Source organism: Bubalus kerabau, chromosome 22, assembly GCF_029407905.1.
Source record: "Bubalus kerabau isolate K-KA32 ecotype Philippines breed swamp buffalo chromosome 22, PCC_UOA_SB_1v2, whole genome shotgun sequence".
Taxonomy (NCBI): domain Eukaryota; kingdom Metazoa; phylum Chordata; class Mammalia; order Artiodactyla; family Bovidae; genus Bubalus; species Bubalus kerabau.
In genome coordinates, this window is record NC_073645.1 from 16,357,247 (window position 1) to 16,373,138 (window position 15,892).

The 15,892-nt window shown below is 38.2% G+C and overlaps 1 protein-coding gene across 9 annotated transcripts in view; it reads right to left on the minus strand.

Moving 5' to 3' along the window:
* The window catches only part of CPEB3 (cytoplasmic polyadenylation element binding protein 3), a 285,852-nt gene that overhangs the window by 96,864 nt on the left and 173,096 nt on the right, over positions 1 to 15,892 (minus strand). For all 9 annotated transcript variants that reach the window (XM_055561079.1, XM_055561074.1, XM_055561077.1 and 6 more), the window contains one exon: positions 10,398 to 10,454. In XM_055561079.1, the coding sequence (XP_055417054.1) occupies positions 10,398 to 10,454 (57 nt within the window). The remainder of the gene's footprint in view (positions 1 to 10,397; positions 10,455 to 15,892) is intronic.

A 15,892-nucleotide genomic window follows, 5' to 3' on the forward strand; every position in this document is an offset into this window, starting at 1 on the left:
TAAGTGACATGCTAGCAAAGTAATCACTTCAGAACTTCCAGGTCCATGTCTTAAACTTCTCACTGAAACAGAGAAAGGTCATTTAAAATTTGATCACCTGATGAGATTTCTGTGGAAACAAACCTAGGAGGTAAACAATCTCTGCACGTCACTGCCGTCATGGTTAAAGGGCGTGGACATGCACATGAGCTGGCATCAGCTGGCGCCCCTGCACCCTCACACTTGTGGCCTACGAGCTTTCCACGGGAGTAACTACTACCACCTTCCTTTTAATTTCAGCAGCACATTGCTAAATGGCACACGAACTGACCTCTCCCAAAGCCACAAAATCGAGCAAAGTTCTGAGGATCCTAATCACATACCAGAGTATTTTATATTTAACACAGACCAGTCTGTCAAAGTCAGGCCTGAAAATGCATAGGGCATGCACCCAAATATCTGGCATATGCTGCCAATAAAGCATCTTCACTATGCCAAAATCTCATGAAGCCTCTTTTACTCACTTAACTTTTAGACTGTTCAGGATAGCCAACACTTGCCAATCCTACACGTCTGAATCCCCAGATAATGTAGGAAATTTATAGAGGGAGGAGAGGGTGGAAAAAAACAGCTGCTGCTGTATCCAGGCCCCTTATTCAGCCTCTTTGGCTCCTCCCTACAAACAAGGCTCCTCTCAAGTGGGCAGGGGGGTTCCTTCATGGAAGAAAGTCATGGAAAGGAACAGACGTGAGAATGTGGAAAGAACTCTGGCACCACAGAGAAAAGCTCATTCCCCTTCCTGGTGCCACCTTTGGTTCCATTTTGATTGTAGAGGCAAGATTAAGAATTACTGCTAACTCAAAAGGAAAAAGAGGGGGGTAAATGGGTAGAAGAGGGAAGATAAGAGACTAACATCTGTTAGGTGCATATTTCTTTCCAGGTTTGGTAATCAAACACTGCACACTTAACCTTATTGTTAGTAAAGAAGGGATTAACATGTCCATTTAAAAAAAAAAACACAGGCAACTTTGCCAAGGAAACAAATACGTGATGGGTCCAGAATTTAAGCCCAGATCTGCCTGGTCCTTCCAAACTGCATTATTCCCACTACATTTGTCTGGAAAAACAACAAGACAACAGTAACCACAACTTCAGTCATATAACAAAGGTATGTGCAGGCATGGAGACTAACAGAGAAGAGAAGGCAAAGTTTCAGGTAATAAATTTTCTCTCCAGATCATCTGCATACCAAGTCTTTGTTCAAGTCTCAGACTCACAGTCTACATATACCAGAGGCTTAAGTGACAATGTGTTAAAATTCTTGCCACTAACAAGGGAGGCTATGTTCTGAAAGTAAAAGTGATCATTTTCAGAAATGCACTAATTCTCTACCATCAATAAAGCATTATTCAGTTAATTGCTACTAAAGGAAACCTGAGTGATCTTTCCGGAAAAACCCAAAAGGACAGAAGTCATTGCTCTTTTTGGATTAAAGGACTGGTTAGCAGAACAATCTGTGTGTCTAAGACATCGATGGCTATTTGCTGGTGGCATGACATCAGCAAGTTCCAGAAAATGAAGACACTGCCTTGTTTAAAACAAGGATGCAATGAAGAAAGGAATGACCACAATTCTCTGTTTTCTATCAACGGGCCCCAACAGCAGAAGGAGACATCACAGGGCATTCCTAAAATGTGCTGAAATCTAGAAAATCCTTTGAAGTCTCCAATTTTCTCTTAAAACCTGCAATAAGTTGCATCGACTGCTCTATCACAGAGCCATATTTCGCTTGGATAGGAGAATAATTCTGGAGTGAAACATGAAATTTTGACTATGTCTTGCAAACCATTTAAAGCATTTCAAAGGCAGAGAGAGGTCTGTGAAAGCACTCTATGAACTGTTAATTGCTAGATCCATACATGTCAGTACCATCTTCCAAAAGGAACAGTTATATCTTTTTTTAAAAATATTTTCTTTTTTTAAGCAATGTTTTTATTTATTTATTTTTGGCTGTGTGGGGTCTTCATTGTGCATGCTTTCTCTAGTTGTGGTGTGCAAGCTTCTCACTGCAGCGGTTTCTCCTGTTGCAGTGCACGTGAGCTTCAGCAGTTGCGGTGCACAGGCTCAGCTGCCCTGCGGTATGTGGAAGCTTCCTGGACCAGGGATTGAACCCCTGTTCCCTGCATTGGAAGGCAATTCTTAACCACTGGACCACCAGGCAAGTCCACGTTAATGCAAATCTTTAGGAAGAAATTACGATGGACTAGATATTCTCTAAGGCTGTTCTACTGTGCTTTTCGCAGTCTCTCTGCAATATCATGACTGCAGCCATGAAATTAAAAGATGATTTCTCCTTGGAAAAAAAGCTATGACAAACTTAGACAGCATATTGAGAAGCAGAGATATTACTTTACCTACAAAGGTCCGTCTAGTTATGGTTTTTCCAGTAGTCATGTATGGATGTGAGAGTTGGGACACAAAGAAAGCTGAGCACCGAATAACTGATGTCTTTGAATTGTGGTGTTAGAGAAGACACTTGAGAGTCCCGTGGACTGCAAGGAGATCAAATCAGTCAATCCTGAATATTCACTGGGAGGACTGATGCTGAAGCTGAAACTCCAATACTTTGGCCACCTGATGCAAAGAGCTGCCTCATTAGAAAAGACCCTGATGCTGGGAAAGACCGAAGGCAGGAGGAGAAGGGGATGACAGAGGACAAGATGGCATCACCGACTCAATGGACATGAGTTTGAGCAAGCTCTGGGAGATGGTGAAGGACAGGGCGAAGGACAGGGAAGCCTGGCATGCTGCAGTCCATGGGGTCACAAAGAGTCAGACACAACTGAGCGACTGAACAACTGATATATCATTCCCTCTCTTCCAGTCTCCCAGACTTAGTACCTACTCCATGGACTGGGCACTGCGCTGGAAGCCAACAAACAGCTATGAATAGAAGCCAGTCTCTGCCCTCTTGAAAGCATACATATTAAAGTGAAACACCAACATTAAATAGTTAACTGCAAGGGTGATGAGTGTTATAAAAGAGAAGTCCAGGTTCTACTGCTGACACAAGTGCAGGAAGCAAACAGGGAAATCCACAGGGGAAAGCAGGTAAATTTTCAGTTTCCTGAATCTTTATTATTCATTTAGAGCACCCAAATCCTGATACTTGCGACATATTTACACACAGAGAGAACTTCGTCCAAAATCCAGCAAAGTCAGTCAAGAATATTTCAGACTTCACTTCTTTACAATATTTAATGCCAGGCCATGTAGACCAGCTATATCACTCTAGGTTTTGGGAAAAGAGGATTTATTGAGCATTCAGGGCATAAACGAAGTGACAAGTAATATTCTCCCAGAGGCACTGAATTTGTGTGTTTGTGTTAAACTAGTATAAAAATAATATAACCACTTTTAACAATGAATTATTTAAAGCAAAGTTTATCATCTTCAACCTGAAGGCAGATGGTTCTAGCTCCATCATGTCACCCTAGCCAATTCATAGTCTTTTTTTTTTAAATTGGGAGGATAATTGCTTTACAATATCATGTTGGCTTCTACCACACAACATGAATCAGCAAAAATAAGTGTACATATGTCCCTTCTCAATAAATTTGAGAAGGGACATATGTATATCCCTGATGCCTCATAAATAAATATATGCTCAATAAATCCTCTCTTGAACCTCTCCCCCACCCTCCACCCCGTTCTACCCCTTGAGCAACCAGTTGAGCCCCCTATGCCTATACAGCAGCTTCCTACAAGGAGAGGATGGGGCAAATTGAGAAAGCAGGAGCATTGGCATACAACCATATAGTCTCGAACTCAGCTTCCCCATTTGTTAAATGAGAAGGTCAAAATAAAACAACAACGTCCTTAGGTCCCTACCACGTTCATGTGCAGCATCTATGCAAAACAGTGTGAATTCTGAACGCTTAAGACATATAGATCATTGCATGTCCTTCTGATTACTAGTCTGCTTTTTAAATCAGTCATCATTTATAATATATTCATTCCACAATTATATACTAATTTTATTTCTAAATCTGTTCAGCTAGAAACAGGGATCTGGTCTTTTAAAAGTTCAAAATACTCAAAGACAATATCTTTGAGAATCTCAAAATAATTCCATCACTATCTTATTACTCTGCTTAAAAAAAAAAAAAAAACACTACTTAGATCCACTCATGGTGAGCAGAAATACAATGTACTCTTCAAATTTTGGAAAATTCCATCTGAAATCCTAGCAAACCTGGCTTTATTCCCACTTTAGCATCAAAGCATCCGCTCCCTCTCTGCCACTTCCTCTCAGCTGAGCTGCTCCCCAAGGAGATCACTCCCAACAGAGAACGAAAGGGAGGGGGAAGAGGAGTCTGCCTGGCAAAAAGTTCATACCAAAACCCTTTTACATTGCCCTTTTGATTCAACAAATGCGCTGGCAGCCCTCAGTTCAAGTAGAAATAGAGGCAGAGTCTTCAAAAATATTGTCAAGGCATTAATAACGAGGACAAAGCGGAAGGCAGCATAATCTTAAGCAGAGTCTTCAAAAATATTGTCAAGGCATTAATAACGAGGACAAAGCGGAAGGCAGCATAATCTTAAGCTCCAGGCTTCTTGGTGTGTCAGCTGTGTAATGTGTTAGCTATACAGGACCTCAGAGTTTCTCAAGCAGATCAATGTTTTGTTTTTTTTTGTAAATATATTAATTTAGTTCTTCCAACATCCAAGGTTTTATTATGGGATGCCTCAATTTATCAGTGTTTTCAAAAGTTTGATAAGGAAGAGTGATGGCAAACAATGATTTCTCCCTGTCAGAAGGGAAGTGACACTTCAAATTTCTTATTCACCTCTTAAAACCGGGAACAGACTCTAGTCACGAGGTGAGAAACATCAAACAATGAATGGCATGAAAAATTTTAATTTAGATAAAACTGAACCTATGTTACATTACAGAGCTATTGTCTTAAAAAAAAAAAAAAAGCCCTCTACTCTAAATAAGACTATGCCCTCTACTTTCCAAACGTAGCAATATTAATACCTTATTTGTACATGTGCCTAACGTCATCTAAATCTCACAAAAATAATGAGGTACTCAGAGTATCATAACTGTCTTTTTGTTGGTTTAACTAAAGAGATACTTAGGAGATTCACAGACTTGCCAACCAGAAGCCATCCCTATCATATGACTCCTCTAAGATCTAAGCCCTCAGTTTTGTTCTCTGAAAAAAGGGGGATGATATTACTTCAAAATATTCTTAAAGCTGCTGTATTTTCTCTCACCATATATTAGTGTTCACTTTCTAGAATGTAACATTATCCTAGTTTTAAAATTTCAGCCTATTTTGAGTCATTCATGTTGCTGAATGAATCAATAATTTGTTCCTCTTTATTGCTAAATAAAACTCTACTGTGTGAATATACCACAATTTGTTTATCCATTCTCCAGTTGAGGGACATATGCATTATTTTTAATTTTAGCTATTAAGAATAATCCTACTTTAAACATTCACATACACGCCTTTGTGTGGACATCAGTCAATTCTAAGATAGATCTGCTGTATCCTATGGTAGGTGTGTTATGTTTAACTTTTTAAGAAACTGCCAAACTGCTGTCTAAAATAGCTATCCCATTTTACATTCCAAATATCACTGTATAGCACCTTTGAAAGTGCCAAACATCATGAAAGATGTAGCAACTCTAAGCCCCAAGGAAGCTGCATGTTTCAGTCAGGGGACAGAGGCAGGTAGCATTTCATGCAGAAAAAAAGATTCACACAAAAAGAGATGTAGTACTCTCCAGGACAGCCACTCTAGCCTGTGAGTGACTTGTAGGTGTGCTGCCTTAAATTCCGTTAGGAAAACATCTAAGTACAACCAACGTAAGATATGTTTTGGAAGTCTAACATGCAAAGAAAAGGAAATCCTAAAAGGCAGCCATAAAGCTGATGCAAGCAATCACAACAGCAGTTCACCAGGGCATCATCTACAAGGCGGCTACGCTAAACTTTAAAAGATTTATATACAGCCGCTCTAGTGATCATGATCTCCATTTTACAGGTGAAGAAACCAGAGCCAGAAAAGATAAGAATGTGGCCCCAAAGTCACACAGCTTATAGAAGGTGGGACCAGATCTGTCTGATTCTAGACATGTTTTTCTTGACTATGCTAATTTATTGCTCCATCTCCATGTTTCACAAGCCTCCTAGCGTGCTTGGAAGGTACATCCCTGAAGCTAAGTGTTACTGTCCCTTAAGCCATACTACAGAGAAGGAAGGGGCAACACATTCCAGTATTCTTGCCTGGAGAATCCCATGGACAGAGGAGCCTGGCAGGCTACAGTCCATGGGGTCTCAAGAGTCAGACATGACTGACTGACTAAACCACCACCAAGCCATACTATTTTCCGTTTCTAATGTACTCATCTGGCATCTTTCTGGTATTTCACTGTTTTTCCAAGCTGGTTCTCTACCTGAAAGAAGAGGAGCTGACCAGTCAAAAGGAACAAAGTGGATATACTTGGCAGTGATCTGCAGTGATTTTCCTAGAGTAAATCACAGCACCTGGAATTCTGGTTTTGAACCTTAATTTGAACATAACTTTGATTCATTTGATGATGAAGGCACCAATATCCTTTTCTGAGGATCATCATAACACAGGAAAAAGCATCAAGGCAGGTATCAATCCCCTATAAATCCATAACTGCTAAACTCAACTCTATACCTAGAGTGTAATCACACACACACACACACACACACACACACACACAAACACACCAAAGAAAACACACAAGCTACAGTTAAGTGTTAGAAAAAAATATGGCTAATAGAACTACTACATATATAGCTGGAAGCACTCTCAGTAGTCTCCCTCCTTCTAAAGAAAGAAAAATAAAACTACATTATGCAAACTTCTAGTGTTTTTGGTGTAAGGGCAAAGAGGATGAAAAGAGAGACTAAAAAACTAAGAAAAAAATACATGAACAGCTTAAAAGGCAGGGGCATATTGTTTCAAAACTAACTACATTTTGGAAATAGCAGACACGTGGCAGAACTTACCGATGGATCAGAATCTTCCCATCTCTGCTTCTGTAGTTAGTTCTCTGATAGTTGAGGACTATTATTTTGGGGACCAGCCAAAATTTAGATGTGTCTCTTAAGTTTCCTCCCCAGTGGTTAGTCTGCTAATTCTTACTAGATTCATTGTTTGTTTGTTTTAATTTTTATTTATTTATTTTCTTGGCTGCATTGGGTCTTGGTTGTGGCACACAGGCTCTCTAGTTGTGTCACATGGGCATGGGCTCAGTTACCCTGCATCATGCGGGATACTGGCTCCCTGACCAGGGTTCGAACCTGCATCCTCCCCTGCATTATAAGGTGGATTCTTAACCACCAGACCACCAGGGAAGTCCCGATTCATGGTCTTGAATAGGAAAACTCAGGAGACTCTCTGGCATTCCACAAATATTGCCAGTCTTTCCACACTCTAAATGTCTACTGGTTTACTGTTTTCTATGGCTACCCTCTTCTCCCAAGCTCCATTTTCTGGCTTCTAGATGGCATTGGCAGTGGTGATTCTGAGAGGAAGGTATAGCTGGAAGACATGCACTAGGAATATCCCCCAAATGGGAAACTGGCCTATTAAAAGCTGGGGAGTGGAAATGAGATATGAAAATGCTCACCAGGACACCTCTCTCTGTCTCCTCAAGTCAGGAAACCTGACAACATGGTACCTTCAGGAGAGTGTTGGGTTTGAGCAAGATCAGGAAAGTAAAAGAATGGGAGATTTTCTGAAGATATAGCAAATGGCAGCGTTACGAACAGAGCTGGGAAGCATCTATTTTGCATAGCAAAAAGGGGTAATAAAAAAACACTACCACTGACTCACATTTCCTTTTTTAAAAAGTTTAACCATTGATTAAACTCTCTTTAATTTTCTTAGCCAGTCTATTCTGGCCTGAAAATATAGTTCAACTCCAACCCAGCCTCTTTGAATAATCACAAATTCTGAATTAATAAAGATTTACTGATCTGTGACCTCACCTCAGTGTGATTTGTGACCTCACCTACATGAAGGTTGAAGGAAAATAAGTACAGACCAGTCACAGGACAGTAACTGCCAGGTTGACAAATTGTAGGCATAAAAGGGAAGACAAAAAATACACAGGTGTGTTTGTGCATGTTATATACAAGTTACCAGGTGGGCTGGGTCCAACTATACAAGGGGAAAAAAAGGTTTATCACAGCAAATCTGTCAAAACCTATAGACCTCATAAGTATCTACCAAGGAGAATATTTTGTTTATTCTGATCATTTCAAGTTGAAGTCAACTTTGAAAGCAAACTGACAGTCAGTAATGCAAATGTCAAACCCTGCTTGTGTTTATGGTTTACTCTCAGGAGCCTACAGGGCAGTACCCATAGTCATTTGAAGATGGATGTGCTCTGGTATCTGCCATAATGTTGTAAATATGCATAATTCATCAACATTCAATACAGATATTGACAAAGTGACCCTTCTGGTACTTTAAAAAATATTACAGCACCACAGAATCTTCATTCTGAAAGCAATCATTAAGATGACCTAATTCAGTCTCCTTCTCTTAGAGATGAGGAAATTTCAAGGCTAAACAGGGGATTTAAACAACATGTACAAAGTGGAAAGAACAGAAATGAAATCTCTTGTTTAAAAGCAGAGATTAAAGAGAATCAAATCAAAGAGAATCAAAACCTTTTAAAAAGAAAAGTGTCCTTTAGCTTCATTTTTTACACAGAAAATCATAAATTATTATCCTCTCCCTCTTGCAGAAGAAGACTTATACCGTGGCAAATTAGGTCTTTTCTAAAATACACACGTATTCCTTCAAGCAGATACACTATCATACTGTTCTTTCCCTTTACATTCAATTCTAAATCCCATCCTCTAACTGAAGTGCTCTCACAAAGGTTCACAAAATTGCTGTAGTTCAGCAAGCTAAGCATGTTTATTAATCCTCACCCTAAAATACTTACTTCTAGGAAAAAAGTTAGAGGTAGCAGAATCTAACTGTAAAGTGACCTTTCTTCTAGAAATTAAAAAATAGAAGGGGATAGCCTGGAATTTTCATTGTTTTCAAGACCCCTGAAAAGAGGAGATAGTAGCTATTTAGAACAAATGCATGGAACGAATTAGGACCCGCCTTATCAAATAATGCCAGTGGTTCTCAGCAGTGCTCCTTGGAAGGCAGGCTACATGTCAGAACCAAGAGAAATATGGAATATATATTTTAGAGATAACCTAAATATGCTCCAAGGAACACCAATGGCATTTCACCATCCTTACTCAAGCAAGAAGAGAAGAGGTAATGTTGTAGACAACAGTAGATTGACCCAGTATGTCCTCCTTGTGTGTTGAGAGTCAGCTTGTATGTCAGGGAGGATGAGAGGAGACAACCTGATATCACTCATTTGATGGAAAAGAAAACTTATATCCTGAGGGATTCAATGGCTTGTATTATCCTTTGGACAAGGGACAAGTTCCACTTAGGGACTGTTCTTCTGCAAAGCTATTAGGTCCATAGGCACTAGGAAGGAGAGTTGATGCCAGCCAGGTATTTCTTGCAGTATTATTTAATACAACAACTTTCTGGCTAATGAGGCTCTGATGTTCCAGAGCTCAATCCAACAACTATACTGACAAAACTATCACTAAGCAGCAAAGCTACTGACCATTCCTATGCAAAGTCCACTAATGGGGGACTCCTGGTAGCCAGTTTGAATTCCAGTTGGCTATCTACCACAATGAGAAAATTCTGAGTTACAATAAGTTGATTTATTCATACTGTCTAGCCCAGTCCCTCTCTCCTTTCATCTCCCACCTTCGTCCTGCCCTCCTTCCTTCCCCCACTGCAACAGTACACAGCAGAGGTCAGCAAAGTTCTCCGTAAAGGGCCAGACAATAGTTTAGTGTAGTTTTGGTTCTGCCATTGTAGAACACTAGTAGCCATAGACAATCCATAAATGAATGGGTGTAGCTGTTTCAATGAAACCATTTACAAAAACAGGCAGGGGGCCAGATGTGGCTCCCAGGACTGTAATTTTTCAGTCCCTTGTATACAGTAGCAGTTCTCAAACTTTAGCCTGCATCAGAATCACCTACAGAACTTAGTAATACACCGATTTCTGGGCCTCATCCTTAAAGTTTCTGATTTTGAAGATCTGCAGTGGGGACTGAGATTTTGCATATTTACTAAGTTCCAAAATGATGCTGATGTTGATGGTCCATGGATCACACTTTGAGAACATACTCTGAAAGCCACTGATATAAAATAATGGTCTTCACTGCAGTCAGTGGCAGGCTGAAATGTAATGAACAACTGAGAAAGTGGAAATTACATCTGTCGATTGCTAATTTTACAGAATTTTTCATATGGAGACTTACTGTTAAGTGCCATAATATTATCTGTTCCTGGATGATGGAAATTTATTCCCATGCGTCCTAAAAAATAAAACAATTCTGTTTTAAGCACACAGAAAAGAATGTTTAAATATAATCACAAATATATTGCACAATATGAACATTACAAAAAACTAAAACAGATTAAACTATAAACAATGCTATCAAAGGCCACAGCAGTTACAGCAGTTTTAAATCAAGTCATAAAACACACATGAAAAATCTTAAAACAAAGCCAAAGTCTCAATAGCAACAAATAAAATAAACCAAAACAAAAAAGAAGCTTCCATTATAATAGGAAATTTTAACGCATCTCCCGCATTCCAATTTAAACATGCCAACTCCCTGGATTACACATTTTATTTAAACAATTTACACTGCCCTTCAAATTCAAGCAGCAAAATAATGAATTCAAAGAAGTATATAAACTTGAAGCTTAGAGAGAATTCAAAGACAAACATTTCAAAGCAGCTCAAAATGCAACATAATGATCAGAATGGCAAGCAGAAGAAAGATGTAAATTTACGTAACAGATATAGTGGGGAACAATTACTGGCCAAAAAATTTAGGGTTCCTGTGCTGCCCCTATCACTAACTAGTTAGATGACCTTGGACATAATACTTGTCCAGACCTTTGTCCTTACAGTAACTGGGGACTAGATGCTTGTTTTTGTATACTGTATGCCGTCAAGCGAAGAATCATTTTTATAAAGAGTTGTAAAAACAAACACAAAATTTAAAAAACAAAGAATAATGTGCAACAGAAACCATATGGCCCATAGGCCTAAAATATTTACTCTCTGGTCTATAAGATGCCAAGGCTGAATCAAATGTTTTAACTAATAGCCTCAGGGGTTTAAGAGTGGAAGATGTATTAATTATTTGGGGAAAAGGAGGTGGATGTGATTTACTTATCATATTCTGAGGTATTCAAACTTAACAAACAACCAGTCACTGAAAAATCTGCCCTAAAAAAATCCAAACACTGCCAATCAGAATTTAAGAAAAGTGTGCATTTGAGACGGTCTCTCAATCTCTGACCTAGAAATATTCAGATAATGGTATGTTCCCATAAAGCAGGGATGTTCCCTAAATGTTTTCATAACTATAAAGGGCTATCAAGAAAACCAAGCAAGCCCAGATTTAGCTCATTCAACTTCTATTTCTTGTGCTACAATCATTTATGGTAAAGAATTGTGTAGTTTATTACTACTACATCAAAAAATAGTTTTTATGTTTCTGGAACTCCTTATGTTCCCTAACATTAAGGGGCGCCCCTCTCTGTAGTCCTCCAGAAGTTGGATCCTTTTTATACTCTTTCCATCAGGTCTTAAAACTTTTCAGCCTGGAAAGATGAAGCTGAAAGGAAAATCTGTAGTTTGATTCTAATTATCGTCCTCTACACTGATTACTTCCAATTCAATCTTTCTAAAGATGTAGCAAAACAAGAGCCTTAGGCAATGTTTTGTAAATGAAAGTATCACTACTTGCTGAAAAGAAGAAAATTTTTGCCCTTCCTGGTATCCTTCCTACTACTGTTGGCCAATTCGAGGTCACTTTAATGATCTCTAGATCAAGATCATCCACTAAAGATTTTATGAGAAACTCCAGTTCAGTGTCAAATCCATCATAATCAATTACTTAAATGTAATCTATAATTTTTTCCCAACAATATGCAAATCCTTTTTAGTGAACTGCTTATGGCTTCTTTAAGCTACTTTCTCTACCTCTTCAAAAATTAATGTCTAGATTATAAAATACATTTTCATTGGAGAAAATCACACAATACAGAAAAGTAAAAAAAAACAAGATCATCAACTAAAGACAAGCTCTGTTAGCATTTTGATTTATAGTCTGCCAGTTTAGGAGTATATACGTGTAAAGGTTTCTTATCTAAAATGAGGTTTATTTTATAATATTCTTTAAATTTAATATATTGCCTGCCTTAAGTTTTATGGTTATTTGGGATTTTGAAGGAGAGAGAAAAAATCAAAAGCAAAAGAAAAACTGACTCCGAACTCAGATGAGGCCATTTCTTTTTTCTTCCCTTTGTCCAACAAATACTGCTGTTTAATCAGCTGTGAAAATAGAATCAAGTGTGCGACATCTGGTGACTTTCGTTAATGCAGTCTGGTGCTGCCAGCGTGACATTTTGTCACCTGTCCATGGTCTGCTATTTTTAAATTGTTCTTGTCAGCTAGCTATCTTTTAAGTATAGTGTAAAATATAAGGTTTCGCAAACTGGAAGGCATACTTGGTTTTACTGAGTTAAATGATGCTGTGGAAACCTGAGACTGTGTCCCACTTTCCCCACTGCATAAGGCCTGATAAATGGGGGTGGGAGAGGAAGGGAGCAAGGTTGGAGAATAGGGTTGGAGAATACAGTTACTCAGACTGTAAACATCACAGGCTCGTAAGCTCAATTCATATTCATATTTAAGATGCTAGTTATAAAAAACTGTCTCTACTGTTATTTAAAGTTTCAGAGTCAAACTAAACCTATACTTCTGTAAGTCCAAAGTAAAAACTGGAATTTTTGTTATTTCATAATTGATTATGAAAGTCACCTCTGCACTTCTGCAATACCGTTATGAGATAGGGAACAACTGCTGTATCTTTCTCTAATCATTCCCATATGTTCTAAAAAGTCAAGTCCTTTCGAGACCTTTATGTAACAGAATGTAACAGAAAACATTATAAGACAATGCACATTCTATTGGATTCTATTTCCTACCAATTTTCCCAATAAAGTTGAAGAGACAGTGTCTCAGAAAAAGTATCTATAAGATAAAATAATGCATTAGGTAAGAATACAATAAAATGGTGCTTCAAATCCCTTTTAAGGGAAAATTATAAAAGTATGGTACTATAACATTTAAAATATGTTTCAAAGAACCACAAAGCAAAAGAAATGAGGTTCAACCTGAGGTCAAATCCTAGTTTCTTTGCATACCAGTAGTGAATAATTTTGGGTACGTTATCAATTCCTTTGTGCCTACATTTCCTCATTTCAGGCTGTACGGTAGAACAATTAAAGCCAGAAATTTGCAGAGGTATACCCAGGATTAAGTACCCTTAATCTTTTTCTTACTCTCAGGTGATTATAGTGCTATACTAAAAGGATCACTGGACAAATTAATGGGAGTTACCTACTTAAAAAAAAAAAAATCACTCAACTTCTATGTATTGTCTTCCCTTCTGTGTAGAACAGAAACTATCACTTCTTGCTAACTTAGAGCCTGTGCCCTAACAGTTTCTGCAATCAGCTAACTTTTATACAAGACGGACTGATATGGGCCAAAGGGAGGTAGTACAAAAACAGAACTGGAGCAGTAATTCAAGTAAGTAAAGAGACCGTATACTTTTCTGAATCAACTAAACATAACGAAGGTGCACTTTTTCTAAAACAAGGTGACCTCAACATTTCAGAAATGGAGTCAATGTTCTGTAAAGGCTGTGTAATGCTAAATGTTTCATCAGGCACTACCCCCAAATAGCCAGCCAAGCTTACTCCTCTGTCACAACATGCAGACTAAGTGGGATGAGAGGAAGGTGATTCCTTGCTGTTTTCTTGCCATGGTGCCTGCTTGTGCTACACCAGCCAGGCTGAGGGGACTTCATAATGTTACCTGCCCTGCCCAGCGCACGGTTGTTGGTTTTTTCCTATTCTTCTTCTCTCACATCACTTAGTCCTCTTTGAATAAAAATCCCAAGAGAGGGTATGAATAATCAAACCTAACGTCCCTGAGTTTTCAGAGGGGTTTCCCCAGTAGCTAGGTAAAGCCTCTTCATTGGTAGCAACTCAAGAGGGTACAGGGATGAACCTTTCCCTTACCTCTAATCATAACTCTCTGATGCCAGAAATCCCTCTAATTCTCATAGTCAGGAGAAGAGTTAGCATTCCCTATGTCCACTAGAAAAGAGGACAGAGAACTACTCTTTCTACTAAGGCCTCACTTATCCTTTTCCCCCCCGATTCAAGAGAAAAGTTGAATAAAAGGATTTCTTATTGAAAACATTTTTACAATGAAATATCACTGTGCACTTATTTTCATCATGTTTACTTTATGTACATCATGAAGTACTTCCATTTTGTAGGAATGTGATATCCTACTTAATTATATATTTTTTTACACTATTCAGATAAAAAATTTTGGAAAGCCAATAAAACTTAGGAGGATTGTTTTTCTTTCTCCTTTAGGTAGTTTTTTATAATGACAGAATGCTTATCCTTCAGTAATCACTACTTGCATCTATGGCAAAGACACAATTTTGACAGCTTGCATTTGAAAGCCTTTAACATTTAGCTGCAGCCTAGCTAGAAGAAGTAAATTCTGTAGAGATAAAAAGGTTTACTTTATTACCCAGGTTTGAATGGCTGCAAAATCAGAAAGGCTGAGTTGAAATACCTCATACCCTATAGAGAGAATATAAAATGTTTGGGAAAATGTTAAAAAAAATAATAATCTTTGTTATCTCTAGGTAGTAAGGTTCAGGTGTTTTTTCACTTTTCTTTTGTCTTTTTACATACCATTTGAATGTCTTACAATGAGCGAGAATGTATTTTTTTCTAAAGAAAACCGAAATCCAGAGCAAAACACCAAAACAAATAAGCGCACAAAAAACCAATGACTCTCTAACTTGAATTTAGAGACCCTCAAAATAGTCTTCAAGTAAAAGAGGATATTAATGGCAGGAGGAAGAAAAGGATAGATAAGGAGCAGTGTTTTTGGACAGACGCATACAGAAGCCACATGACAGGTACCCTAGCCTATCACCTTTCTCTTAAAGCTCGATTCATCTAGATATTGCCATTTTTTGACCCAGAGACCCTCTCTATGAATTTACCTTAAAGAAAAAACTACATGCAAGAATTCATCCATGGCAGCATTACCTATAATGGAGAAAAAGCTAAAAACAACCTAAGAGTCCAAAGTGAAGGTCTATTAATAAATTATAAAGACCAGATAAATAGAGTGTTTATTATGCAGGGGGAAAAAAGATACACCATCACAATGTTTCTCTTATTTTTAAATTATCTTTTAATTATTATACTGTGCTCCATTTTTAAAGTAAAAAATTACTGAAAATCTTTCCCTTAAAATGCTGGCATCATAATTACGTTTTTAGAAGTAATAAGGATCAAACATATGGTGCTATAACCAAATGGAAAAGTCTCCCAGTTGGAAAAAGGAAGCAGGCAGTTCAAACACCCTAACTAGGGGACAGAAACATGGTGACGTAACTGACCATGGGAAGCAGATCATTCACAGGGAATCACTGTGAGTGGAATGAAGCTGTAACCATATTGAGACTGTAAAAATGCACATATTAAATGCCTTCCAACTTCTTAGGTCATACTGTATCTTAAAGTACAATTCAAAAGCCTTTTACAGATGAAACCTCACATTTGCAAGTGTACTGGAGAAATTTATGCAGAGGTAGCTGGACAGATAAGAAAAAAGGGGGGGGAGGGAGGT